At 48.6% G+C, this 26205-nt stretch overlaps 2 protein-coding genes across 7 annotated transcripts in view; one reads left to right on the top strand and one right to left on the bottom strand.

Annotated features, from left to right (window-relative positions):
* Positions 1–675: 675 nt before the first annotated feature.
* Positions 676–22338, bottom strand: LOC122377987 (TBC1 domain family member 13-like). Of its 6 annotated transcripts, none has more exons than XM_043358678.1 (10): positions 22322–22338; positions 17319–17390; positions 6478–6551; positions 5636–5761; positions 4760–4919; positions 4174–4330; positions 3420–3621; positions 3103–3304; positions 1611–1733; positions 676–1267 (listed from the first exon to the last, which is right to left on the bottom strand). In XM_043358678.1, the coding sequence occupies exons 2-10, from the start codon at positions 17336–17338 to the stop codon at positions 1147–1149; spliced, it is 1185 nt and encodes a 394-aa protein (XP_043214613.1). In that variant the 5' UTR covers positions 17339–17390; positions 22322–22338; the 3' UTR covers positions 676–1146. The 6 variants fall into 6 exon arrangements, with proteins under 6 accessions (XP_043214613.1, XP_043214609.1, XP_043214612.1 ...); XM_043358674.1 differs by lacking the exon at positions 22322–22338 and adding an exon at positions 21933–21961; XM_043358677.1 differs by lacking the exon at positions 22322–22338 and adding an exon at positions 21940–21957.
* LOC122377985 (poly(ADP-ribose) glycohydrolase-like) overlaps positions 21788–26205 on the top strand; it is a 30317-nt gene continuing 25899 nt past the window's right edge. Inside the window, exon 1 of the mRNA XM_043358670.1 lies at positions 21788–21805. The gene's annotated coding sequence lies outside the window, so the exon portion shown is untranslated. The remainder of the gene's footprint in view (positions 21806–26205) is intronic.

Genomic DNA, 26205 nt, shown 5'->3' on the forward strand with positions numbered 1-26205 from the left:
GACAGGCACTTCATCCGACCATGTGCGCCACGATCCCGGTGTCATGCTTTTAGGAAATTGAAATACGCGATAAGTAATCCTGCTCGCTCGCGATCACACAAGCCGCTACGGCTCTGTAAGTTGCGATACCTCACACCTTGAAAAGGTATACCGATCCTTTCTCTCATGTTGGTCATCTATACGCCGGCCTGGCTGCCTGCTGGTAAAAGCATAATGAAAAATGCTTGTCGATAGGACTGTCCCGTCTCCAAAGCCGGCTGGTTCTAATGCATTCCACTGCTTGTCGACCGTTCAGGCCAGTTCTGCTAGTACCGGCGTCAGTCGGGGCCCGGTGCGCACTGCAGAGCGATAGCTAACCCAGATATAACGCCAGTAACCTGATATTGACTGGCCTGTGGTTGATCGGCCGCCCTCGAGGTCGAGTCTTCCCAAGCATTTGAATAGTCAACAGTTGAGGACGACCGAGAATTTTCGATTCGCCAGCCTCACTTCGAGTGCAGCCATGCCCAGCTGATTCACTATTCGTCGGGAAACAGTCATTACGGAGATTCTCCGGAGCAGTTGTGGATATCAATGGCGGCGGAATGCAAAGAGATGGTGGCATTTCTCACCACGCACAGTCATATGAAACGTGGCTTCCACCAACTGTTTGCGGTAGCTGCGACAAAATCGACATTCAGCGCCCAACGCGACCAGTTTATTTTACGCAAGTAACTATTGCTTCAACCAAAGCCCGATAAGTTGCATTACATGTCTTATAATCGGCAAAATATTACAACTGATAACATCTCCAGAGTTTTGCACTTTGATTAATTCACGGATTCCGTCGCATTTGAGCAAAATATGACGGTCAGTGATCGATCTCAAAATGGCAGTCACAGCGTACCGAATTATTATAGCAATACATATGAAGCACTTGTGAGCATACATGTATGAACAATCTTGGTATTCATATAAAACTGACTGATGAATATCATGCACAGGATATTAAGTATACTCTGCTGACTTGTCAGCAGCATTTCACGACGCTCGTAACAGACGCCACCACGATACCTCGATACACAGGAAAATAACAGGTGCATACACAGCTCCGTGACGAGCAGCCGGCCGCAGCCAGGCCCCGGCCTGCCCCTCGGGCACGGGGCGTCACCGCGACAGCAGCCACTCAGCCTTGGCCAGGACGGTGCGAATCTCCAACGGCGGGTAGTTCTGCAGCAGTTTCATGTTGTGCGCAAAGTCACCGGACATGAGCTGCTCCCTCACTTGTCTGTCGGCAAAAAAAAAAAGCATAAAGTAAGAAGGGCAATGGAAACGTACCAACATTTGTCCATGCCATAAAAAAGAACATCATCCACTATCCCGTAAAATAATCAAACGAAGCAATGCGATTTATTGTGTCCGTTTTTTACCGTAACAACTGAAAAAGAATGGGAAGCTACGACGACTCCTCCGCCAAAAAATATGGAGGAGCCGAAACAATCAAAAAGGTCTCAAAAGATCTCCCAATTCAAATATAAATTCACAAGCCGACTCGAGGACTGTAGCCATTGATCGCCTGCAGCACATGCCTCACTGAGCATTGTTTGGAGAGGAAAACACCCAGTACTCACATCATCATAGCGCAGCACACCTCCGTCAGAAAGTCGAAGCGCTTTTCATCCGCGAACAGCGAGTCCCAGATTCTTATCACATCGGGCAGCGTGAACTCTTGTGACAGGAGAAGCGTCATCCACCTGCGACAATAATGTATTACATAATATATGGATTCATTTGTCTGATTCAAATAATCAACCCTCGCCGGACCTATTGGCTTTCTGCATACGCGCCGGCCGAGGGGGTGGGGACGGGTACGACCCCCCTCGCCGTTTCGCCCCTAATACGACCCCCCTAGTGTCGCGGAAAAAAACAAGCGTGTGCGCCGTTACGGGAAGCAGCGATTGGCACCCGATTTTAAAGTCCTAGGTCAACCGGTGACCTCTGAGGTCAGGTCAAGTGCCCTAAGATACGGTTCCGTTTTTGGTGAATAACTTCGCAAAAACGGCCACAGAGCCGCGATTTTGGCAGCATCGTGTTCGCCTTGCTCAGGCACGTCGAATGGTATTGGGCTTTTTGTTTGGGTGAGGTCAACTTGAGGTGTTGACCTCGGGTCACGGTCAGGTCAGAGCCCCCCAGGTCACGAACTTGGTCGAAGGAGGTCATATCGCCATAGCATTCGATTCGGCCGGTTTTCCCGAGTCTATTGGTGGCTTTCCCGACTCGCTAACTCAGGATTTGTTGACGAAAAACGCTTATGGCCCTCGTGAGGTCCTTAATGACGTCAGGCAAGGTCAACAATGCAAAAGTTAAGCATCAAAACTTGCAAGGAGTGTATGAAATCACGATTCCGTGTGGTTATAGTTTGAGATCATTCCCAGCGCCAAAATAGCAGTTTTCATTTTTCCCCATTGACTTATAATAATGACTAATGAGGTCACGAAACTGACCTGACCTCATGTGGGCTTTAGGAAAAATCCGAGACATAAGAGTTGTGAGACCTCTAATGGATACTAGGTCCTGTGAGTTTCATCTCCCTTTGAAAGCTCCCCTGGCACTGAGGGCGTTGCGAAATTGCGACATCTGAAGACCGTGCAGAGGTTCAGTTATGACGCCATAGGTCAGTGACCTGACCTGACCCGAAAATGCGGTTGGTGTCAAAAGATCCGGCTCGAATCAAAGATCAGGTATGCCAAGGTTCTTCTCTCCATCGCCAGCGTGTTCGGAGCTATCGCGAAAAACCATAGGGGGGTGGGGGTGGCGGCACCCCCCCCCCCTCGGCCGGCGAGGGTCAATCCATGGGTGGGTAGTAAGATTTGTTGACATCAAATCTGGACCCTGATCCAGACTGATGCGCATAATACAGTCGAATGGCGAGCCACTGGTTACGTTAACGTATTTAAAAAAAACGGCGAAAATAAAAGCTATTGAATGCAATCAGTTAAGTCAGCATGTCCATTGCGGACCACCTAAATATGGAACATGTGTGATGAAGGGCACCCAGCAGTCTCTGTTTGCCTCCCTACCCTCACAGACCCTCCCCACTGATAGGCAGCGGCTCTGACTGACCGGAAGGCGAAGTACTGCGGGTAGAGCTGCTGCACTTTGAGCCGCACGGCCAGGTGCGGGTCGTGGTGGTGCAGCCGCTCCATCAGCAGCCGCAAGCGGAAGTTGATGCCAGAGTGAGAGTCGTCCAGCGTCTTTATGAAGAAGTCGCGGATCTCAGACATCAGGTTGGTGAAGACGCCGAACGTGTCCGCCTCCGCGTGCTCTGCACGGAACGGGACGAGCTCAGTAACACGGCAACAGGTGACAACGTAACATTGGCAGTGTAAGATTGCGTAACATTACACAAGCATAACCAGAGCCGAGAGAGAGCCGTTACCCTCGCCAGCGTGCGTCCGGGTTCGAGGCAAACGTGTAGTAGATGGGTCCGACGATCTCGTTCATGCCCTGCACGTAGCTCTGTCCCGGGTTGAGCTTGGCGTAGATGAAGAGGATGCGCTCGACGACCTCCCAGTGGGCCTCCTGGCCGCCGGGCAGCGCCACATAGTCGTGCTCCTGCTGGCGCCGCTTGGCGTCCACCTTCTGCGGGCGGGACCAGTGGAGGAGCATTGAAGTGTGGCACAACGCGAGGGGAGCCGCCTAGACTCGAACTGGAGACTTATCGCCATTTTCCTGAGAGAATAGTTTATGTAATAATTTTCCGTCAAGTTACCAGCCTACATAGACATGAGTTGCCCTAAATTGGTAAGGTTGAAAAGATTCAATGAGGGTCTTTGCATACGTCTCTTTTCATGCATACACGAGTAACCCGTAAGCAATGTATAGCGTAGGTATATCATATAACACGGACACTTTGAATCGATGATCAACAATAACGAATTTGTATTTACAAGTCAAGTGTAAAAAAAAAAAAACAGGTGCCTTTAGATAAACCTAATTGAATTAATTAATTAAAATAGCATGATAAAGACGAACGGACGATATTTAAAGTTTGAAAACCAGTAACGGTGACTATCAACGTTTGCAATGTCCATATCATCCACTGCGTGTCGCTTTCTGACACGTAATTCCCACTGATGAGTCCCATGGACCCATCTCGAGCCAGCAGCCACCGCCGTCTCCGTGTCCACTGACCGTTTGCATGCCGAGGCCGACTCGGCACACGCTGGCCGAGTCCAGGTAGACGCGCTGCACGCGCTCGTGCAGCCGCTCGTGGTAGTCGCCGCACACCACCTCCTGGCACGGGAACTCGGTGGGCTGCTGGAAAAACGATATGTCCGGGCACAGCCGCCTGCCAGAAAACAATCAGCAACGTCAGGTGAATAACAGAAATACTTCATTCATTCAAATGATTTTGCCGTATTGTTATCTCAACAAAAAACGTTGAAACCAATTCAAACATCGGATTGCTTGACGTAGGTAACTGACCTCTCCGTGCATCATTTTACACACCTTTGTTTTTTTTCCTAAGGACCTGAATAGTTAAAAGGACCCGTTTTGGGGATTTTTGACCTGCCTTGGGCTAAATGTCCCACTGTCTGATTAGTTTACCTGTGACATAAAAATTGGACACCGGTCGCAGCAACGGCGCACACGCCCGTTTGTTCACAAAGGAGCAAAACGACGAAGAAGGGATCGTTCCCGCACCCGTTCGCAGTCCAGAATGCAGAAAGAAATATTAACTAACATAAATCCTCCGAGAGAAAGATGTGGAACCGACCTGACGTCTTTGTCGATCTGTCCCAGGACGTCGTTGTCTTTGAAGAAGGTCTGCCACTGCGAGTTGGGCTGGTCGCTGAGGGGATGGTCGTGCTCGGTGACGTCGACACGGGCCGCCGCGGACCCGCCGGCGGCGCCACCGGGCCGCACCACCATCTCGCCTGACCAGCGGACGGCCGTGATCAGCTCACAGACCTCAGTTCATAGAGCTCACGGGTCTCAGCTCACACGGCTCAGTTCACAGATCTCACGGATTTCTGCTCACAGGGCTCACCACTGCAGACGGACACCCGTGACGCGGACGACAGAGTGCCACATTCCACAACATTGAACATATGACAGCGTGAGCGAACACACTCCGATCAAAGGACAGATTCGATGCAGTTCAAAATAATACTGACGAAAAAATTAGCAGCCATAGCTTTGTCGACCAACACTGAGGTGTCATCAAAGCATCTGCTTCGAAGATACCGGACCGTATCTGTCTATTCGTCCATTGAAATATGCAAGCTAAGTTAAAAAAAGTTCGTTAGAACCACCCAAAAGTTGACCATTTCAAGGCCGATCACCGAAGCTACACTGTGCGAAATTTCGGCATTATCAGTCCAGCAAAATGCTTCAGCACCTTTCAGTTGTCAAGTACGGAGGTGCGCAACACGTCTAAATTTTTCTAACATGGGGACAAGGTCTGATTGTAACAAGCATCATCTGTATCCGGTATATATGATCGCACATCCACTTAACTTCAGGAAACATCGCACGACAACGAACAAATTCAAGAAACGTATTCCAAAGAGAAAGTTGTGACCAGTGAGCTGGTCGCCAACAAGTCCGGGCAACCCCAAAGGACTGCGGAGCACATTGCAACGCTACTCACGGACGAAGCGGCGGTAGGCGCAGCGCTGTCCGTCCAGCGCCTCGTCCCAGGCCAACCGGCTGGGTGGCAGGTAGTTCAGCAGCAGCTTCCAGCACAGAGCTCGCCGACCGTTTTCCACAGGAATACCTGCAAACATTACATTGTCAGTCGGCCAAATACTTATAGTGATTATATGTACATCCTGCAAATTTCGACGGTTCAAACTTCAAAGTCATTGAAGAATCATTCATGCAGAGTTTACTTGACGAAACAACTCTCTTTTCACTGTCACAAACCAGATGAAACTTTTCAGATGGAACATAGCTGGCATGCAGAAAATGAGTTGGTAAAAGAAGTTCAGTAATAGGAGCTTCATAAATAACTCACGAGACCTCCACTCTTTCATGTGTGCTTCATGCACTGAACTCTAATATATACTTCATGATATAATTTGTTTACGAATAAATCAATGACAATACGCATAATCCATAGGCGTAGAAACGGGGTGTGTGTGGGGGGGGGGGGGGTCGGAAAGGGGCATGGTGCCCAACTTTTCAGCCATTTTGAAAGGAAAATCTTTATTTTGATTTAAATACAAAACTAAGAGCAGGGAATGGTTCAGCAAGGTCAGATGAGCACGAAATTGCAAAGAATTTCTTCATAGGGGTATTGGGGCTCCCACAAGGTGATATTGAAGTTTCGCTGGCCCCCTACTTTTTGCGAGGTTCCTACGCCCATGGAAATCTATGACCTTCTTCGCTAGGCAAATGTGTGTGCGGCGTGCGCGCATGCAGGTTTGCGCATTTAGAGTATTCGAAAATAAATAATAGTTTCGAATGATAAAAAGCAAATCATTGACTTACCTTGAAAACAAAATTTTCGAAGTGATTTCAAGCATATCATATCACTTTCCAGCATCCAATCCAGCTCTTTCAGCCTGGCAAAAGAATCCAGCAATATGTTACATGTATGACAGGACCGCACACCATGGGCTTTTTTCTTCAAAATGTCAATAAATATTGTCTTAACCCGCGCAACGACCGGGAGCGTTTATCCACCTTCTCGTCCCTTCTCGTCGTCGGTGTCGGAGTCGGAGTTTGAGTCGGTCGGAGTCGAAAGTACTGCCCTGAGTCGGAGTCGGAGTCGCCAAAATCTTACCTACACCGACTCCGGAGTCGGAGTTAACGCTGCATGGCTCAACGTCATGCACTGCACTTGCTTGATTGACGATACTGCGCTCGAAATTACATTTTGTCGAAAAAACATTTTGCTGTTGACGAACGTTTTCAACGAAAGAAGCAGTACGACAGTGCATTCCCAGAATCTGCCTTTTACCTAATTCTGCAAGTTATTTTAAAGGGACCCTCCCACCTTCAAAAAAGTTAATGAATTGGCATAAAAGTGATGTAGCGTGAATCACAAAGAGCGAAAATGAACATCTACCAAATTTTACCGGAAAATATTCACCCGTTTTCGAGATATGACTTTTATTTTTGTTTACTTTTTGGGAAATCCGCTGTTTCTATGACGTCACATAAAGGTTTTCTTTACGTCGGCATTTGGAAGCAATAGTTCGGTATCAAAGTGCGACAAATATTGCGCGAATGATGCGTTTATCTTATCAAGGTCAATATATGATGGCCAATAAAGGATTCCAGGACAATTCTTATGGCATTTCTTCGTATCGCAATTCTTCGTCTGCAAATCTTCGTCAGGGCATTTATTCGTACCTATCGCATTACTTTGTCTCGCACCAGGGTATATGAAAATCGGCTCGCATTTCTTCTTCAACGCAAATATATGCAAGAGTAAGCATTGAGGGACAAATAAATGCACCGACGAAGATTTGTAGACGAAGAAATGCGGACGAAAAATTGTGCTACGAAGAAATGTCATGCGAGGATTCGTTCGGGTACCATAACATTTATGTGATTTCAAAGTCAAGGTTCACAGCTGATCTGCTAAATCAAGCCAAGAATCCAAACTATCAAAAAACTATAAATATTTGTTTGTCTGTCACAGAGGTCTCAAGCAATATAAGGTTGACATATGTTGAATCAAAAATCTACTGCCACAACTCACATCTCCTGCCTTAGTTTATCATTGTTGTTTTAACTTGCTTTCAAGAGAAACAGAAGCCAGTATCTGATATCACTTCAGATGATTGTTTCAAGATCTGAGTTCAAATGGAAATAAAAGCAAGATCAAGATGAAACAGGGATTATTGCTGTTAAAGTAGTTTGGCCATGATACAACAAGCACATAAATCATTAGCCAAATCAAATACTGGTTGGTTTGTCAAGATGTTTGTTGTCTGTCGTCTGTCGAGCTGCTATGAACACTGAACGCTCTCACTCTTACTTTAAAGAGAGTAGTTTAAGTTGAATGGTAGTGAGCTGTAATTAGACAAAGCAGCTATTCAGTGCTCACATCAAGCCAGGCTAGGAAATGGCATCAACTGTGGTGGGAGGAAGCAGGTTCGGCAGCCCTATGTTGTAAACTTCTGTTATGTCTTGTGTTTGATCAACTCATGTTTTCTGCTCTGTTTTGTGCAGTGATAGTAGCAGGTAACTGCATGCTTGTCAAATTATGTGAATAAACGAATTCATAACATTGCATTTTTCTCTCCATGCAAGGAACAAGTAAGATGTTGTAGAAAATGTAATAGAGGGCTGCATTGCTGATTTTGCACTTTATCAGAGCTTTATTTAGAATTGCTTTCCTGAAAGCTACACACAGGCCACAGTGCTGAAATTCACAATGTCATAGCTTTTGGCAGAAAAAAGAAAAGACTTACCTAGGTAAAATTGGCTGAAAGTATGGCAGAGCAGGTCTTGATGCGTATGCCCATCCGTGTGCTTGCCGAAGCCGAACTGACTGCAACACATTTAACTCTGACCCACCATGGTGGCTGGCATATCCTGAACTTTCACCACTCTAAACAAGACAACTTTCAGCCCTCAGCATTGTATTAAAACACTGCACAAAACACTCAAAATTTGTTTCAGTGCCATCCACGGACAACATCAGTCGCCATTCACCAGGCCAGTAAAAACAGAATAGATAATAGCTTCAAACCCATGTAGTCAGAGTTACTAGGTCTGCACCTCAAAACAAAATCCAGGTGACATTCACCACGCCAGTAAAAAACAGGTACTTAGGTAACGTAACAGCTTCAAATCTGGTAACATGTTGGTCGGACTTTACACTACCATATTTACATGGAATAATATGATACCAAACAATAGTGCAACCATTCTGGACAACAAAATTGTATGATAAAATTAATTTAGAATACTCTGGCAGCATGATTTACGAGCACAGGCAGGTGTTACCTACCAGCCTTCTCAATGCTCGTAAAACCAACATTGTAGTTTTGATTTTACCTTACATGATAACACACTTGGCTGCAATGGCACATTTAATTTAATACTGTGAAAAGTCCAGTTATAACCACTTCACAAGCACAATTGCACCTCATGCCGACATCCTTTTCCAAAGACAGTCAGCAGCGTCTTTCGTCAAAACTGGAAGATCAATCCCCTTTCAACTGTTAACATCAAAAATATTTCTTCATGGTGTGATCTCCTATGGAAACCTTGCGGGAAAAGAATTAATGTCAATTGTCAGCTCTTCAAATTTCTTTGGACTTTAACTTGCAGTACCATATCCAGTTTGCTTTGATATTTTGTTTTTTATTCCATGTTGAAGTTGAACACCAAGCTCCAGATATAGCAGGCAGCTTGATCATCTTCGGCCTTGGTATAATATCAGTCCAAGTTCCAGTGGTGGGTATCTTCTAATATTCAAATTAAAATGAAAAGCAATAGGCTTTCTCATCGCCGACGACGGATTTCACGTTGATAAGAAAGGGAGCTCAAGGTCAGCAAAACTCGGGTTCAAGGAATGGCGGGCGTTGAAATGACTGCTGACGTCATCAAAAAACCGCTAATGGTTAAGAGATAGGGACTAAGCTGGTCCCACCCTGCAAGTAAAGGGAAGAAATTTCTTGAACACCATAAAGCTGCGGGGGTTGCGACCAGGATAAATGGTGGTTTCTGAGCCTGGCCGCAAACTTGGCTATCTCAACTCAAAACTAATGTTAAGGTGGGATGGTCCCTTTAATGCAAGTTTGCAACGCAAAGCCTTAGAACGCACAAGGGATCGTTTCGAGCAAGATAATAACATCTCCATTATGAAATTCAGTATCATGATATGAATTTTAAAAGAACCATCCGGAGTAGATTTTTGAAGCCGGAGTCGGAGTCGGAGTCGCCCTAACATCGTTCTAGCCGTGGTGCGAGCATATATGGCGAAAAATAGATGTCCGGATAATTTCGTTACACCCTGTATCTGTTTCGATGCCAATTGACAAGGGGATCGCGATGATGTTATTAGTTTTGTCCTAGCTTGAATACTTTAAGTTATTAGTTAACACTCTCTTTAAACCTCGCCCGTATCGGTGTTTTGACAGCCGCCAACATATAAGGGTGGGGTGGGGGTGGGGGGTGGGTCCGTCAGTGAGGGCGGAACACTTTCAATCAATCTGCGCCCTGATGGGGGGGGGCAGCCCCTCCTGTGGTTTTTCTTGAATCGCGAAAAAACGGCGGCGCGCAGCGCCGCCAAATTTTCAGTACCCTTTTGAAACATCAATTTGACACCTCCGTACAAAATTTCAAGTCATAGGTCATCTTAGGTCAGGAGTTATTGAGGTCAAACTGAGGTCATGTTCGAGCAAAGATGGGCAAAAAACATGAAGTTTTGAAACGCTGACAAAAGCTACAGTTAACAGGCAATTTCAAAGTTCTTTATATGGTCGTGTAGAGAAATGACGGCGCTACAAAACTGCTATCTCGTATTTTCTAAACTTTGCGATTTTGACCCCCCCCCCCCCCCCAAAAAAAAAAAATTGACTTTTTTAATAAGTAGCAAAAAAAAATCCCAAAGTTTTTCGAATTTTGAAAAAAAAAAACGGAACATGAATGATAGTCCCTACCATCTTCTATCTACACAACAAATTTTAGATGATACCTCCTTTTTTGGCAAGTTATAGCGAAAAAAAACTGTTCAATTCTAGCAATTCTAGACCAGGTAGCGCAAAACAAAGACCACTATTAGACTCCACGTGACGAGCTGCATCGAATCGATCGTCACCCATTTTATGCAAAAAATATCAAATTTGAAATTTGACCTTTTTGACCTGACCTTGACCTGACCTTCACCAGAACATAACCTTAACTGGCCCCAAAGGCTGCATGACCCACATAATCGCATTTGTCATATAAAACGGACCATAAAACACGCACATGATTTTTTTCATATGTTGACCCTCAGTTATCTGACCTCTGTGACCTGACCTGGTATCAGTGACCTCAAATAGCAAAATATGTGTTTTATGGGCAATCATCATCGATGATTTTCAATGACATGCATTTTACTCGATTTTACAACGCATTTCTTGAAATGCCTGTAAACGGTGAAAAACTGACATTTGACCTGACCTGTGACGTCATCGGTTAGACCGAGGTCAATGAAATTGGGTCACAAGGTAGTTCCCTGTTGGTGCTATCCAACACCGTTTGCTGCTTGTCGCTATGTTGTGTGGTTCTCGAGATCTTAGGGGGAGGGGGGGGGGCAAAATGACCCGTTCCCCCATCAGGGCGCGTTGCTCGGCAGATCCCATCAGGGCGCGGGTTAAGAGGGGGGGGAGGGGGGCTACTGCCGACTTTTGGTCCTATTCTTTCCATGGAACGCCCATAGGGCTAATGTTAAAATGCCAAAATCAAAGGGGCATCAAACTAGCATGCATTTTATTGCATGCTACCCAAGTTCAAACTAGCATGTTGCCCGTGACGAGAGGAAACCCATCCTACAGCTGACCTTTCAGGTCAGGCCAATGACCCAAATTACGTGAAAATTGGGATCTATCAGAACTTGGTAAAGTGAGGCTGATTTTTTTTTTTTTTGGTTCAGGGAACTTTATATTATGTAGTTTTGATCACATATAACATCTTCATGTATTAAGGCCAGGTCGGTTTAGGTCAGATCAACCAGTAGGCGCCCTTCTGGGTATTCATAGTAACAGCTGTCAGCTGTCAACCACCACTGAGAGCTTCGCAACATGTTACGAAAAAAACAAAACTACTTCGTGTTGTGTCGTGAATTTAGTTGCGCTGTTCAGTGTTCGTATCAGCTGCGCCAGAATTGTGCGAGGTTGCTTTGTTATTTTTAGGGAAGACCCAAGTCGTGTCAGCTGATTGCAAATTCCGAACCGGCGCCAATGTGATTTGTAAAATGTAGACGTTTCATGCCCACGCGTTGTAGTCGTGCTTAGTTTCTTATTTGATAGGCACTATAATTGTAAGAATGCTCACCGCCCTCTCGTCTTGTGTTTAGTCACGGCATCGGCCCACTACTAAGTCCGGGGTGGTCTTCCGGTAATGGCGGCGTAGGCGTTGGTCACGTGGGTTTTTGGCATCTTGTTGTGCGGCGGCCAGAATACATGTCCGGCAGTTTCGGTGATTGTTTTCGGCCGCCCGCCTCTCACGAGGCCACAGTGAAGAGGCAACACAACAAAGTGGCGACTGAGGACTTCGAACAGTGATTTTTCACCATGGATTTCGCGGCGGCTCCCGCGCCGTTTTTGCCCACCGCTGGAGCTGAGCCGGCGATTCCCTGGCCTCGGTGGGTCAGGATGTTTGAGAACTTTTTGTGTGCGGTCGGAGGGGACGCTTTCCCTCCCGCACGTCGCCAAGCTGTCCTCCTGACTTGTCTAGGGACGGAGGGGCAGCGGGTGTTTGAGAATCTGCCACCCATGGAGAAGCTGGAAAGCGAGGACGACTTCCAATGGTGCCTGCGCCGCCTCGAGGCCCATTTCGCTCCCAAACAGAATGCTTGTGTTGAGCGCTACCGCTTTCGCAGCCGGGGGCAGCAACCAGGTGAGACCACCAGCCAGTGGGTCTCCGTGCTGCGCCAGTTGGCCAGCACGTGTGAGTACGGTGCCCAGATGGACGAGTTTATCAGGGACCAGGTGATTGAGAAAACCGTGAGCTCTAAGCTGAGGCAGCGGCTTCTCATGGAAGGGTCAGGTCTGACTCTGGAGAAGACCCTGACTCTGGCCGACACCTTGGAGTCTGCTGAACGAGAAGCAAGGGTGATCGAGGGACCAGCCGTGCCTGTGCCTGTCCAGGCCCTGCAGCCACAGAAGTTTCAGCGAGGGGGGTCCAGACGCAGACGCTCCGGCCCGGTCCCAGCCCAGCAGCAGGAAGGACGGCAGCAGCTTCCGCAGGGGAGGCAGCAGCAGCCGAGACGGCAGCAACCACAGCAGCAGACAGCAGGCCCTGAGTGCTGGGGCTGCGGGCGCCCTGGACATCGCAGAGGTGACCGCAGCTGCCCAGCGTTCGGTAGGAAGTGCTCCAAGTGCGGTAAGACCAACCACTTTGCCCAGCACTGCGGTGCTAGTGTGGTTTCTAGTGTCCAGGTGCTAGCTGTTGGGGCTAGTGCCGTGCCGCTGACCCTTGATGCTGAGGTAGAGGGGCTCAAGGTAACTTTCACTGTGGACTCAGGGTCTCCAGTTTCCATCCTGCCGAGGGACTCTGTGCAGGGTGATCTCGGGGCAGCCGAGGAGAGCCTTTGTGCCTACGGGGGGAGCGTGCTAAATGTGCTGGGGGTGAAAAGTGTTCATGTGTCATGCCGGGGGAAAACAGAGTTGGTCAAAGTGTATGTTGTGCCGTCAGGACGCGCTCTGATGGGCCTTGACCTGATGGAAGTGTTTGATGTTTGTATTGTGGGCAACCGTGTGTGCAGTGTGTCCACCAACCCCACCTGTGTGTCCTCTCCTGAGCCTGCCCAACCCACCAGCCCACCTGACGAGCTACCAGCCTCTCCGGGGGCCCAACCCGCTATCCTTGGGTACCAGCACCGAGTGACAGTTGACCCAGGGGTACCACCAGTGCGCCAGCCACTGCGCCGCCTGCCTTTGGCTGTACTGGACGCAGTGAGTGCCCGGATTGATGAGCTGGAGGCCCAGGGTGTGATTGAGAAGGTGAGCGCGTCTCTCTGGATCTCACCACTGGTCGTTGGCAGGAAACGGGACGGTGCCATCCGCCTCTGCGTTGACATGAGGAGGGTGAACCAGGCGGTCATCACGGATGGTCATCCTCTCCCGAGGATTGAGGACGTTCTCGATCGGCTCCGTGGTTCGCTGATGTTCTCCAGGCTGGACCTGAAGGACGCGTACCACCAGCTGGAGCTGCATCCCGACAGCCAGAACCTGACCACGTTTGTCAGCCACAAGGGTTTGTACCGGTTCCGCCGTGTAAACTTTGGTCTGGCGAGTGCCGGCCCTTGTTTTCAGAGGGTGATGACGTCGATGCTGGAGGGCATCCCCGGGGTGGAGGTGTACCTCGACGACATCATCATCCACGCACCGTCCCAGGCGGAGCATGACGCTCGCCTGAAGCAGGTGCTGCGGCGGTTGGAGGACCACCGTGTGAAAGTGAACTGGTCCAGGAGTGCCACCGGCTGCCGTGACATTGATTTCCTCGGTTACAGGATCTCAGCGGCCGGTGTGCAGATCGACCCAGGGCGGATCAGTCCGCTGCTGGAGGCTCCAGAGCCACAGGACGAGAAGGGCCTCCGCGCCTTCCTGGGAGCCACGGGCTACCACGCCCGTTTCATGCCGCGGTACTCGGACCTGGTCGAGCCGCTGCGAGCTGCGCTGCGCGCTGACAAGTTCGAGTGGTCGCCGGCGCTGTCCAGCGCCGTCCAGCGCGTCAAGGACGCCATCCGTCAGTCACCGGCGCTGGGTATGTTCGACCCCGCGCTCACCACGGTGCTGACGACCGACGCCAGCGACGTCGGAGCAGGCGCGTGTGTGACGCAGATCGACGCCTCGGGGTCGCCCAGGGTCATCGCGTACGCGTCTAAGTCGTTCTCTCCGGCCGAGCGTAACTACTCCACTGTGGAGAAGGAGGCGCTGGCCGTGGTGTGGGCCTGTGAGAAGTTTCGCCACTATCTCTGGGGGCGGAAATTCACTCTGCGCACGGATCATCAGGCTCTGTGTACCATTTTCGGTCCCAAGGGTTCCACGCGCGTCGGGCGGCGTGTCGCGCGGTGGGAGGCCCGCCTGCTCGAGTTTTCTTTCGACGTTGAGTACGTCCGCTCGGAGCGGAACACCGTGGCCGACGGCCTGTCACGGCTGCCGGTAGCCGAGACCTGGTGGCCGGATGATGACGATCTCCAGATTGCAGCTCTGACGGTGGCCGCAGCCATCTCTGAGGAGGAGCTCAGTGACGCCTCGGCGGCCGACGAGTGTCTCAGCGTCGTCCGTGGGTACGTGTCCGGGCAGTGGCCCCGCCGGAGGGACGTTGACCCCCGAGCAGCTGGTTTCTTTCAGGTACGGGACGAGCTGTCCGTACACGGCCAGCTGCTGCTCCGCGGTGACCGGCTGGTGGTGCCAGCGGCGCTGCGCGAGCGCGTTCTGACTAACGCGCACGCGGGCCACCAGGGGGTGGTCCGCACAAAACAGCGGCTTCGTGAGCGTTTCTGGTGGCCGCGCCTGGACCGGCAGGTGCGTGACCTGCTGAAGAGCTGTGAGGTCTGCTCTCAGCACGATGGGCACGTGCGGAGGGAGAGGCCGCCCCTCCAGCCCATCCCACTCCCAGATGGACCGTGGCAGCGCCTCATGGTGGACGTGATCGGTCCCATGAGAGGTCCGTCGTCTGAGCGCTACGGCATTGTGCTCGTCGATATGTACAGCCGGTGGCCGGAGGTCGCGCTCTGCCAGGACGCGACGGCAGACAGTATCTGCCAGTTCCTGGAGACAGTGTTCGCTCGCGAAGGTGTGCCGCTGGAGCTACTGTCAGATAACGGCCCTGCGTTTCGGTCGGGCCGACTCGCCGAGTTTTTGGGTCGCATGGGCGTCAAACAGACGTTTAGTTCGCCCTATTCGCCGCAGACCAACGGCATGGTCGAGCGGCTGAACCGGACGGTTAAGGAAGCCATCCAGTCGGCTCGCCTGGCGAGGGAGCCGCGCTCGACGTTTGTCAGAAAGTTCCTGGGTGAGTACCGGGTCACGGTCCACCCGGCGACCGGAGTGTCGCCCTTTGTTTTGATGAGGGGGCGGGAGGCGCGGACGATTCTCGATGTGACCCCGTCCGATGTGACCCCGTCCGGCCGTGCTGCCGAGGATCGAGCTGTCCGGCAGCATCACCAGTCGTACCAGGAGACCTACAGGGCCCGGTATGACCGCACCGCCACGGCCGCCCCGCGATGGGAAGCTGGCGACTGGGTGCGAGTACGGAAGCCCGGGACGGGCCGGGTCGAGGGGCAGCGCTCTGTGCAGGTGAGCCGCAGGACCGGTCCGGTCAGCTACAGGCTGGCCACAGGTGAGCGGGTGCATGCCAGGCGCCTGGTACCGGGCCGCCCGGGGGAAGCTGATCGCGAGGTGCCGTTGACCTTTTACCCAGTCGGGGGCGAGCCCGAGCCTACTGACCCAGCCCCTGTGACCGTGGACCCCGCTCCTACCGATGATGTGTGTCCCGAGCCGCCCAGGGGTACCAGTCCTGTCCCAGCGGCGCCAGTCGGTGCCGCCCCTGACGAGCATGCGGCCCCGCGCCGCAGCCGTAGGGTGCGTAGGCCGCGGAAGCGTTTCTCGCCGTAGGTTAGGCGAGTTTGCGCGTGTACAGTTTAGCTCAGCACCGTACCTGTGCCTGGGTGTTTTCATAGGGTGTGTTTTCCCTCAAAGAGAGGGGTGGTGTTGTGTCGTGAATTTAGTTGCGCTGTTCAGTGTTCGTATCAGCTGCGCCAGAATTGTGCGAGGTTGCTTTGTTATTTTTAGGGAAGACCCAAGTCGTGTCAGCTGATTGCAAATTCCGAACCGGCGCCAATGTGATTTGTAAAATGTAGACGTTTCATGCCCACGCGTTGTAGTCGTGCTTAGTTTCTTATTTGATAGGCACTATAATTGTAAGAATGCTCACCGCCCTCTCGTCTTGTGTTTAGTCACGGCATCGGCCCACTACTAAGTCCGGGGTGGTCTTCCGGTAATGGCGGCGTAGGCGTTGGTCACGTGGGTTTTTGGCATCTTGTTGTGCGGCGGCCAGAATACATGTCCGGCAGTTCCGGTGATTGTTTTCGGCCGCCCGCCTCTCACGAGGCCACAGTGAAGAGGCAACACAACACTTCGTAAATGTTCAAATTGTTTCTAAATTCGAAAATAGCTACACACACTGGCCTAGAAACAAATGAAACTCTCAGAAGTGAAACAAGGTCATCAAAGGTCGATAACTTAACTTGACGTTCAGGTGACCTTCAAAACCCGCCATAATGCATCCGGCCAACATCATTTCACATGAAACCACAAAAAAAACTGCAAACACGCGGATAATGTGAGCCGGCATACGCCCAATCGCGATTCCGGCCAAATATACGTCTCTAGAAACAGGCCAGAGGTCAAAGGTCATTTGGGCCACGGCATGCAATTTGCAGGGTAGGTGTAAACTTGGCCAACTCGAGGTAATGAAGGAATTGTCGTAATTGGCCACTGTTTGCGCGAGTAATTCGCAAAAAGAGGGGTCTGTTTGACCCCCCCCCTTCCCTAAAAGTGTGAGGATTAAGGTTTTGAGATTTAGAAGCTCCCAAAGGTTCAATTTCTAGAAGGTCACAGCCTATGTTTACAATAAACCTTGCTACAATATCTCACCTTGATTTGAATGATGTCATGTTGTATTTTAGCTGTGTGGCAGTCTCACCATTCCAATATTGCTCGGTTTACCTGAAAATGCACAGTTCATGGGTAACATAACACATATACAGTCGTCCTCAAAATTATTCATACCCTTGTTAATTTACGACATATTTTGCTTTTTTGATGAAAAGAAAACATTTTGTCGAGCTTATTTATGATTTATATATGACCAACAGGGGAATGAATAACAGCAACATACAACTGACAAAATATTCAGTTTCAGGTCTGTTTTATTCACGAATCTTTGAAAACACTCATGTTCAAAAATATTCATACCCTTGGTTTTCAGAGTTCAGTGTCTTTCTTCAGTAGTCGATAGCATATCCTTTGTTCCTTATTACTGCTTCTAGTCGGTTCCGGTAGGTGCTCACAAGCTTGCCACACGTTTCCTGTGGGATTTTGGCCCATACTTCCCTGGCGAAAGCCTCCAGCTGGGTCAGGCTAGTCGGTTTCCTGGCCGTCACTCGGGTCTTCAAGTCCCGCAATAGATTCTCCATGGGATTCAGATCAGGACTCTGACTAGGCCACTCGAGGGCGCTGATATCATTGTCCTCGAACCATTCCTTGACTACTTTAGCCGTGTGTTTGGGATCATTGTCTTGCTGGAACTTCCAGTTGTTGCCGAGTTCCAGCTTCTCTGCAGATTCCTTCAGGTTTTCGTCCAGAATTCGGATATAGTCCTCCTTTCTCATGGTGCCCCGGATCCTGACGAGGTTTCCTGTGCCGCGGGAAGAGAAGCATCCCCACAACATCATGTTTCCGCCACCGTGCTTGACGGTTGGCACCGTGTTCTTGGGATTGTAGGCCTCTCCTTTACTCCTTCAAACATATGCAGCATCCATGTGCCCAAACAACTCCAACTTCGTCTCATCAGAACATAGGATGTTTGCCCAGAAGTTGGAATCTTGCTGCATATTGCCTCTAGCAAGGCTCGCCTGGCCTTTGCTAGAGGCAATATGCAGCAAGATTCCAACTTCTGGGCAAACATCCTATGTTCTGATGAGACGAAGTTGGAGTTGTTTGGGCACATGGATGCTGCATATGTTTGAAGGAGTAAAGGAGAGGCCTACAATCCCAAGAACACGGTGCCAACCGTCAAGCACGGTGGCGGAAACATGATGTTGTGGGGATGCTTCTCTTCCCGCGGCACAGGAAACCTCGTCAGGATCCAGGGCACCATGAGAAAGGAGGACTATATCCGAATTCTGGACGAAAACCTGAAGGAATCTGCAGAGAAGCTGGAACTCGGCAACAACTGGAAGTTCCAGCAAGACAATGATCCCAAACACACGGCTAAAGTAGTCAAGGAATGGTTCGAGGACAATGATATCAGCGCCCTCGAGTGGCCTAGTCAGAGTCCTGATCTGAATCCCATGGAGAATCTATTGCGGGACTTGAAGACCCGAGTGACGGCCAGGAAACCGACTAGCCTGACCCAGCTGGAGGCTTTCGCCAGGGAAGTATGGGCCAAAATCCCACAGGAAACGTGTGGCAAGCTTGTGAGCACCTACCGGAACCGACTAGAAGCAGTAATAAGGAACAAAGGATATGCTATCGACTACTGAAGAAAGACACTGAACTCTGAAAACCAAGGGTATGAATATTTTTGAACATCAGTGTTTTCAAAGATTCATGAATAAAACAGACCTGAAACTGAATATTTTGTCAGTTGTATGTTGCTGTTATTCATTCCCCTGTTGGTCATATATAAATCATAAATAAGCTCGACAAAATGTTTTCTTTTCATCAAAAAAGCAAAATATGTCGTAAATTAACAAGGGTATGAATAATTTTGAGGACGACTGTAGCTAAGACATCTAAATGGCATACGGCAGTTACAATCTCAGTTACACTGATAGGTCTTCTTGGGTAGGGATTTTGGGGCGGTAGTCGTAACTCGTAAGGCAGGTATTCTTACCTGGTAGGGTTCGCTTATGCCTGAAACAGACTCTTTCCGCGTTCAGGAAATCGCATGCGAGAGCCTATTCAAATACATTATAATTCTTCCCGCATCAATCGCATCCGGGAGGTGCGTGCGATTGATGCGAGTGTGCTTCCATGTATTTGAATAGGCTCTCGCATGCGATTTCCTGACTGCTGAAAGAGTCTGTTTCAATTAGTCTTATTAGGATTTGATTGGGGATGGTCACACTTTTTTGCAACCATTTAAAGGCACTATACCCAGAGACGCTTTCTAATTAAACCAAACCAAACCAAACCAAACCTAACCAAACCTGACCTAACCTTACCTACAACCTACAACCTAAAACCCACAAGTTACAACCTAACATACAGCGCCTCTCTTTGGTGCAGAAAACAAGTGTGACGCCTGCTTTACTCGAGGGCAGCGCTTTTCGAGGAGCGCTGTGGCCCGAAGGTTTGGACTTTGAATTGTGAAAAACGCCCGCCCGCCGCAAAACGCAAACACCGCAAAACGCGCAAAATGCACGCCCGAAACGCCAACGCAAACGTCACAAAAAATAAACAAACGACCGCCTGCCGCAAACCGCAAATAAAAAACGCAAAAACGCCGCAAAACAATAAAACCGCCCGCATCGCACGCCCGCCATCCGCCAACCGAAAACGCCTAAAAGACGTCCGCCCGCCGCCAAAAGCAAACACCGCAAAAAAACGAAAAAGCGGCCGCCAACCGCAAACAAATTTAACACCGCAAACACCCGAAACGCCAGCACAAACGTCGAAAAAAATCGCCCGACCGCCGCAAACCACACAAAAAAACGCAGAAACGCCGAAAAAAAAAATAAACCGCCCGCATCGGTCATGAAATTCACACACAATTGAGTTCCCCATGGCATTCACCTACCCTCCAAATTTCGTCTTTATAGCTCCAGTGGGAGCTGAGATCTTAGGGGGGGGGCGACATCCGCCCCCCTTCCACTGGGCGTAGTACCCGCAACCCTTCCACTGCGCGTGTTAAAAAACGGATGGCACGTGCGTGTTCCTCGCGCCCAAATTCCTTCAGGTCAAATCGTCATTTGGGTCACCTAACACATTGACGACCGGCTGGGTGGAATGAACATTGCGCCAAGAAACGTAAGTATATTGACAAAAAGAATCCCCAAAATGGTGCATCCCAAAAGTTTGAAGCTACCACTTTGACCCACTGGACGACACCGACCGGATGACAGTTGCTGACCGGATGACACCCATTGTTTGGTCACCCACGCCATAGAATGCATCATGGGTGCGCCGAAATGACCAAAAGTTCAAATTTCCGGTGTGCAGGGTCATTTTCAACGGCACGTGGCACGTGGTTCTGGAATTTTCCGGCCACTTTGCGACATACCCATGGGTAGTGCACCGAATGGTGGTTGATCCGCATGGAAGAAAATGAGGGGTCGTTTGGATCGTTTTTGAGCAATCTGCCGTGGAACGCATTTTTTCATTTTGCCCATTGGCTTAACATGGGAATTTTCAGTCACGTGGCGCGTGCACCAGATTGTCCGCGGAGGGGAGACCCATACCAGAACGTACTACGTAGATCACCTGGCCCACTATAGTAATCCTGAAAAAATATGAATTTTTGAAACAGCTGTTTTCTCGAGCATCAAGTTGTACTGATCCCAGGCAGCTTTTGCCAAATTGTCAGGGAGCTCAGATTTGTTTTTCGATAGAAAAGCACAATTCTAAAGAATAGTGTTTGCTATTGACAACAAATCTTCGGTTAATTCTAGGTATCTTTTCGGGCACCTGATTACAAATTTCACAATGATAAGAAAACTTGCTCAAAAATGTAATGCTAGTGCTCATGGGCATCTTGCAACTTATTCCAGGCACAGAAAATTTGAGAAAAATGCTGAAAGAAGGACTTAGCTCTTGCTATTAAATTAAATATTTTCTTTTAGCTGCTCGCCATGGTTGTCTCATTTGATAGGTAGGTACCTATTTCACCAGTCACTTGCAATCACCATAACTGAACATGCTCAATAAATAATAATTATCCCACACCATTGACAGTGTTAACAATTGCTTCACGTTCAAAAAGAAAAATTAACAGATATCATGTAACTAATTTGTAATTGTTTAATATCTAGACCCTTAACAAACTTTGAAACATCTAGTACTTTACGTCTTATCTGAAATGTGTCATATCTTTTTAAATAAAATGTATTTTTTACCTTTAAACGCCCGAAAGATATCGGCGGTATGGGATAAAATTACAACCCATCTCGTAGGTAGAAGAATATTTTAAACATCAAGCCGATAGGTGAGACGTTATAAATATTTTCTTCCTACAAGCGGTTTAATATACATAGAAAATCATACTATCTATGATACCATGTGAAAACGAGCAAGGAATTCCTTGGATTGAATTATTTGAATTTAATTTAAATTCGATTGAAATTTGAATAACAATAAGAGTACAAGTTTGCAATTTCAATTTCATTTGCAGTGAGGCTGCACGGTGCAGCCTCGGCAAGGTGAGTTCGCAGGATTCCAAAAGCGAAACTTCATTTTTTATAAAAGTGATGTGACACATCACACGGTTAAATACTAAATATTTGCCAAAAATAACCACAAATTGAAGCCCCCAATCCCCCAACTAACGCATTACAATTACGCCACCTCGCCAACAAAATAAACCACGCCGCTTTTGTAACTTGTGCTTCAACTGTGGAATGTAAGAAATATTAATTTTAATGACGTCAATGGCTAGAATCGAGTACTAGCAAAAGAGGACTTCCTCTGCTCAAGATAAAGCGTGTTTATTAATTTCACTCAAGTTTGGGCATGTAACTGCTATCATCAAAGCTGAAAGATGTTGATTGAAAAATTCGTTTGAAATTAAATTTTAAAACGCCCTCAGATTTAAATTTTCTAATGATGTCATTTGTTCCGGTTTTAGAAGATCTATGGTATTTTTGTCTCTCCTTGAATAATTCACCGCCCCGTAAATTCCCCCCCCCCCCTCCCTCCGCCCCCGTGTATATTACCACAGATTACGTGCGTGTGTCGTCTTGCACCACCCACGGTCATAGAATACTAAGGTAAGACGGAGCCGAAGCTTCAAGCCAGGGGACACGGGAGGCATGCCGTCAGCTGTCCATTTATAAATAATCGGTTTCTTTGACTTAATTTCTAATGTTTTTCTGATGTTTTGCATCAATGAGGTACATCAGAAATTAAGTTTTATTTTTTTTGAGGTCGAAAATATTTTGTTGTCCAAACTATCCCCGTTTAAAGAAAATAGACAAGGGGAGAGTTTACCCAGGACCCTATGGAGAGAGTCAACCCAGGGCCCTATGGGAGAGAGTTAACACGTGCTTCTATGGGGCGAATTCGATGCAACAATGGCGCAGTAGCGACATTACTCTTGTTCGATGTTTTTCGGACGACAAAGATTCTACGCCATTCGGCCAATCACATTCCATAATTGTAGCCGAGCCCCCGTTGATCTAGAACGGGATTGGCCGGACGACGTACAATCTTCGTCGTCTGAGAGACATCGAACGAGGGGTACATCGACTGAACATACATTGCGATTCAATATTCAGTATTTTATGACCGTGATTGCAATCCAAATTTGCATTTGAGCTCAGCAGTCGAGTGTGGTGCCAAAAATACCAGAAGCGATGTCCTATATACGGCCTTGACCAGAAGTGTTGCATGCCCTGGATGCAGAAAAACAAGATTGAGATGAGTGGATCAAGATGTATCTTTCGTGCAGATGTATCAAGATCCTTTCACTTAAGATCCATGCAGGTGAGGTTCCAGTGAAATTTGAATTCGATAGGTAGCTATTTTTGATTTTGCTTTGATACTTGTGGTAAGGAAACATGATTATGGTTGCATGAACCGCCCACTGCTCATTGCTGTCTTGTCTCACGTTCGATATCCGATCACCATTCTTAAATAGCTCACCCCATATGGAAATCAGGTTTCAGGAGGCCACTAGGCTTGTGGGGCCTGGTCTCAATGAGCTCCCAGTGCTAAGGACAGTCAGGCTCATATGCTGGGTAAGGTCAGGTTCAGGTAGGCCAGTATGCACTCCGCAAAGCATGGCAATTTCGACAAGATCTCGTCTGTGCTGGCTTGTCCGGCTGGTGAGGCTTTGGTGTGGCGTGGATTTAGCTTGGTGCAGTGCGGATTTTGTGTAGCGCGGTGCAGATTTGGTCTGGTGTGGTCAGGTGGTGGGGGATGTAGTGTAGTGCATTTTAAATGTGGCTGATAGGTGTGCGGTGGTCAGAACGGACTGTGCCAGTGCTGGTGCCTGGTGGTCCCACCAATCACGGGGGTCATCTCCTGTTGTGACCCAGGGCCCAGGGGGTCTAGTCAAAACCTTACCTATTTCTGCTAACCTAAACCTATTTCTTACAAATTAGGCATAAATGTGATTATGGTATAATGATCATTAAACCTGGCCCTTTTTCAGGCGCAAGCTTTGGATGAACTTCTGCTTCTGCGGTCGGCATTCTTACAGGAGAACCCAAGATTCATTTTACCTACCTGTATGCATTTCAAAACTGAATAATTGATAGCAACAAGTAAATATTTGAAGTTGCAGCCAAATGCTGTGCCTTCTCTGCTGCAAGAGCTACATGTCACCATTGAAGCAAGGTAAGTGTTAAAAGAAATTGTTCACCTTCTGTGAGTAACTTGATAAATAAAATTTAAAAAGGTGTGTTAAAAATGTGATGAATAAAATTCTAACTTGGAATTACACACTTCTTCTAAAGGGATTTCATTATTTTAATGATTAGAGTTATGAACACTTACAGCTGAACAACCTATCAGCTGCAAGGGATTCTGCTCCTGTAAGTGCTCTCATCGCTGATTGGCCACTGTGTGTGTTGAAGAGGTTTCTGCTTGCTGTAAATGAGCACTAGAACATTAATTTAAGCACCAATATTCACTGATAAAAGGTGAATATCTCAAACGGTTCAAATATAAGGCATACACAAATCTGCTCTATCAGACTGCTATCTCAGTTTAAAATCCCATGTTAAAGGTGAACTATTTCCTCGACAGGACCAGCTCGACTCCTGCAGTAGGAGTCCAGCCTCGTCCAGTCGTCGCCGCTCGCCAAGACCAGCCGGACTCCTGCAATAGGGGTCCAGGCTGACCCGTTCGTCCAGTAACCGCCGCTCGTCAGCACCAGCTGGGCTCCTGTAGTAGGGGTCCAGCCTCGTCCAGTCGCCGCCGCTCGCCAAGACCAGCTGGGCTCCTGTAGTATGGGGTTAGGATGGCCCGTTCATCAACCGGTCCTGAAGTCACATCGCCGTCAGCCAGCCGAACTCAGTACATAAGTCACCAACCCTGAATGTTGCCAGCCAAAGTCGGCAGTTTCCTTCGGACAGTCATCTCACCAGTGTTGTACAGTGTACGAGGTTAGTGACGCAGTTAAATGCGTCAATTAAATGCGAGGACGTGCGCTTGTATGCAGCGTTTTGTCATGTTGAGCTGCATGGGTGTCGATTTTCACCGAATTGAGGGTGCCCACTGCCCGGGCGCAGCAAATCCGCCGCTGCCTTAGCGGTGACCTTGACCCGCACCGTCTGTTGGGGCTCCAAAGCCAAGCCAGCCGAGCCGGCGGGGAATCTAAAGAGCTTGAGCACCCCCAACCCGGCGGAAATTGACACCTATGTTGAGCTGTATGGATGCGTTTTAGCCTTCCGCCGTGGTGGTAAATAGCAGCCTACATGCAGAATTAGGCAGGCTTATTAGCGGACTCATTATTGGATTCATTGTGTCACGTTTGTCGGCACGTGTAAGATGTGCTTAACTGCCATTAGCTCTCGGCCTGGCGACTTCTGGGGACCACGTAATGGGGATGACAATTGGGATCCTGTGCCTTAAGCCGGCCATTTACGTCCATGGCTATATACCCCCGTACTAGGGCTAGTTATGACGTATATAGGGATCCACGAGATCTTTTTTGATGAATGTGTTGTGCAGTGTTGAGATCCGCGTGTAACGTCACTGTTTGGCCAGTCTGCCCTCAAACGCGTCATCTTTACTCGTATTTTATTTACTGAACGCTTTGCATGGTCCAGTGGTTTATATAGACTAGAGTTGCAAAGTTTTCCCAATGGGCTGCTACCGGCACCGCCCCGCGGCCGCCCCACAAACATTTTCTGGGATACCGGCATGCTACCACGCCCCAAGCAAAAAAAACCGCCAAATTACCGGCATACTAAAAAACCTGCATTCTTGATTTTGGCTTACCCCTACATGAGATGCCACATTTTGGCAATTTCAGTAACCGCCCCACCCAACAGCCACCCATTGTCCAACTTATTACAATTCAATAGCCTTTTAGTGTCCAAAGTTCGAATCATATGCTGATAATTTTTTGTGCAAAATCAAAAATACCGGCATGCTACCGGCAAGACATGCCAGATACCACGAAAAAACCTGCGGTAGTGAAAAATTACCGGCATGCCGGTAGTGCGGTAGGGAAATTTTGCAACTCTAATATAGACATCTTCCTTGCACTAGCTAGTTTTATGTGGCCAGGTTGATTGCCTGTCAGCGCGGTCACGCTGTCGTCTTTCGATTGGTGCGCTTAAATGCGGCGAGATGAATATAGGATTTCCTTTGATGCTATTTAGTACCTGCGCCCAGCTCAACTGGGGAAGGGGGGGGGGGCACTGCCGACTTTTGGTCCCATTCTTTCCATGTAACGCCCATAGAGCCCATTGTTAAAATGCCAAAATCAAAGGAGGGCACGGTGCCCCGGTGCCCTCCCCGTTCCGCCGCCTATGCGCGAAAGTACCAACTACCAACAGTTTCCAGTTGTTTGTGTCCCAAAGTTTTTTATGAGTTGGACGATTGGGCTTTTCCCATCGCTCGTTATGCAATTATTTTGTTAAACGCTCTA

This window comes from Amphibalanus amphitrite, unplaced genomic scaffold, assembly GCF_019059575.1.
Source record: "Amphibalanus amphitrite isolate SeventyFive unplaced genomic scaffold, NRLGWU_Aamphi_draft 000053F_arrow, whole genome shotgun sequence".
NCBI classification, from domain to species: domain Eukaryota; kingdom Metazoa; phylum Arthropoda; class Thecostraca; order Balanomorpha; family Balanidae; genus Amphibalanus; species Amphibalanus amphitrite.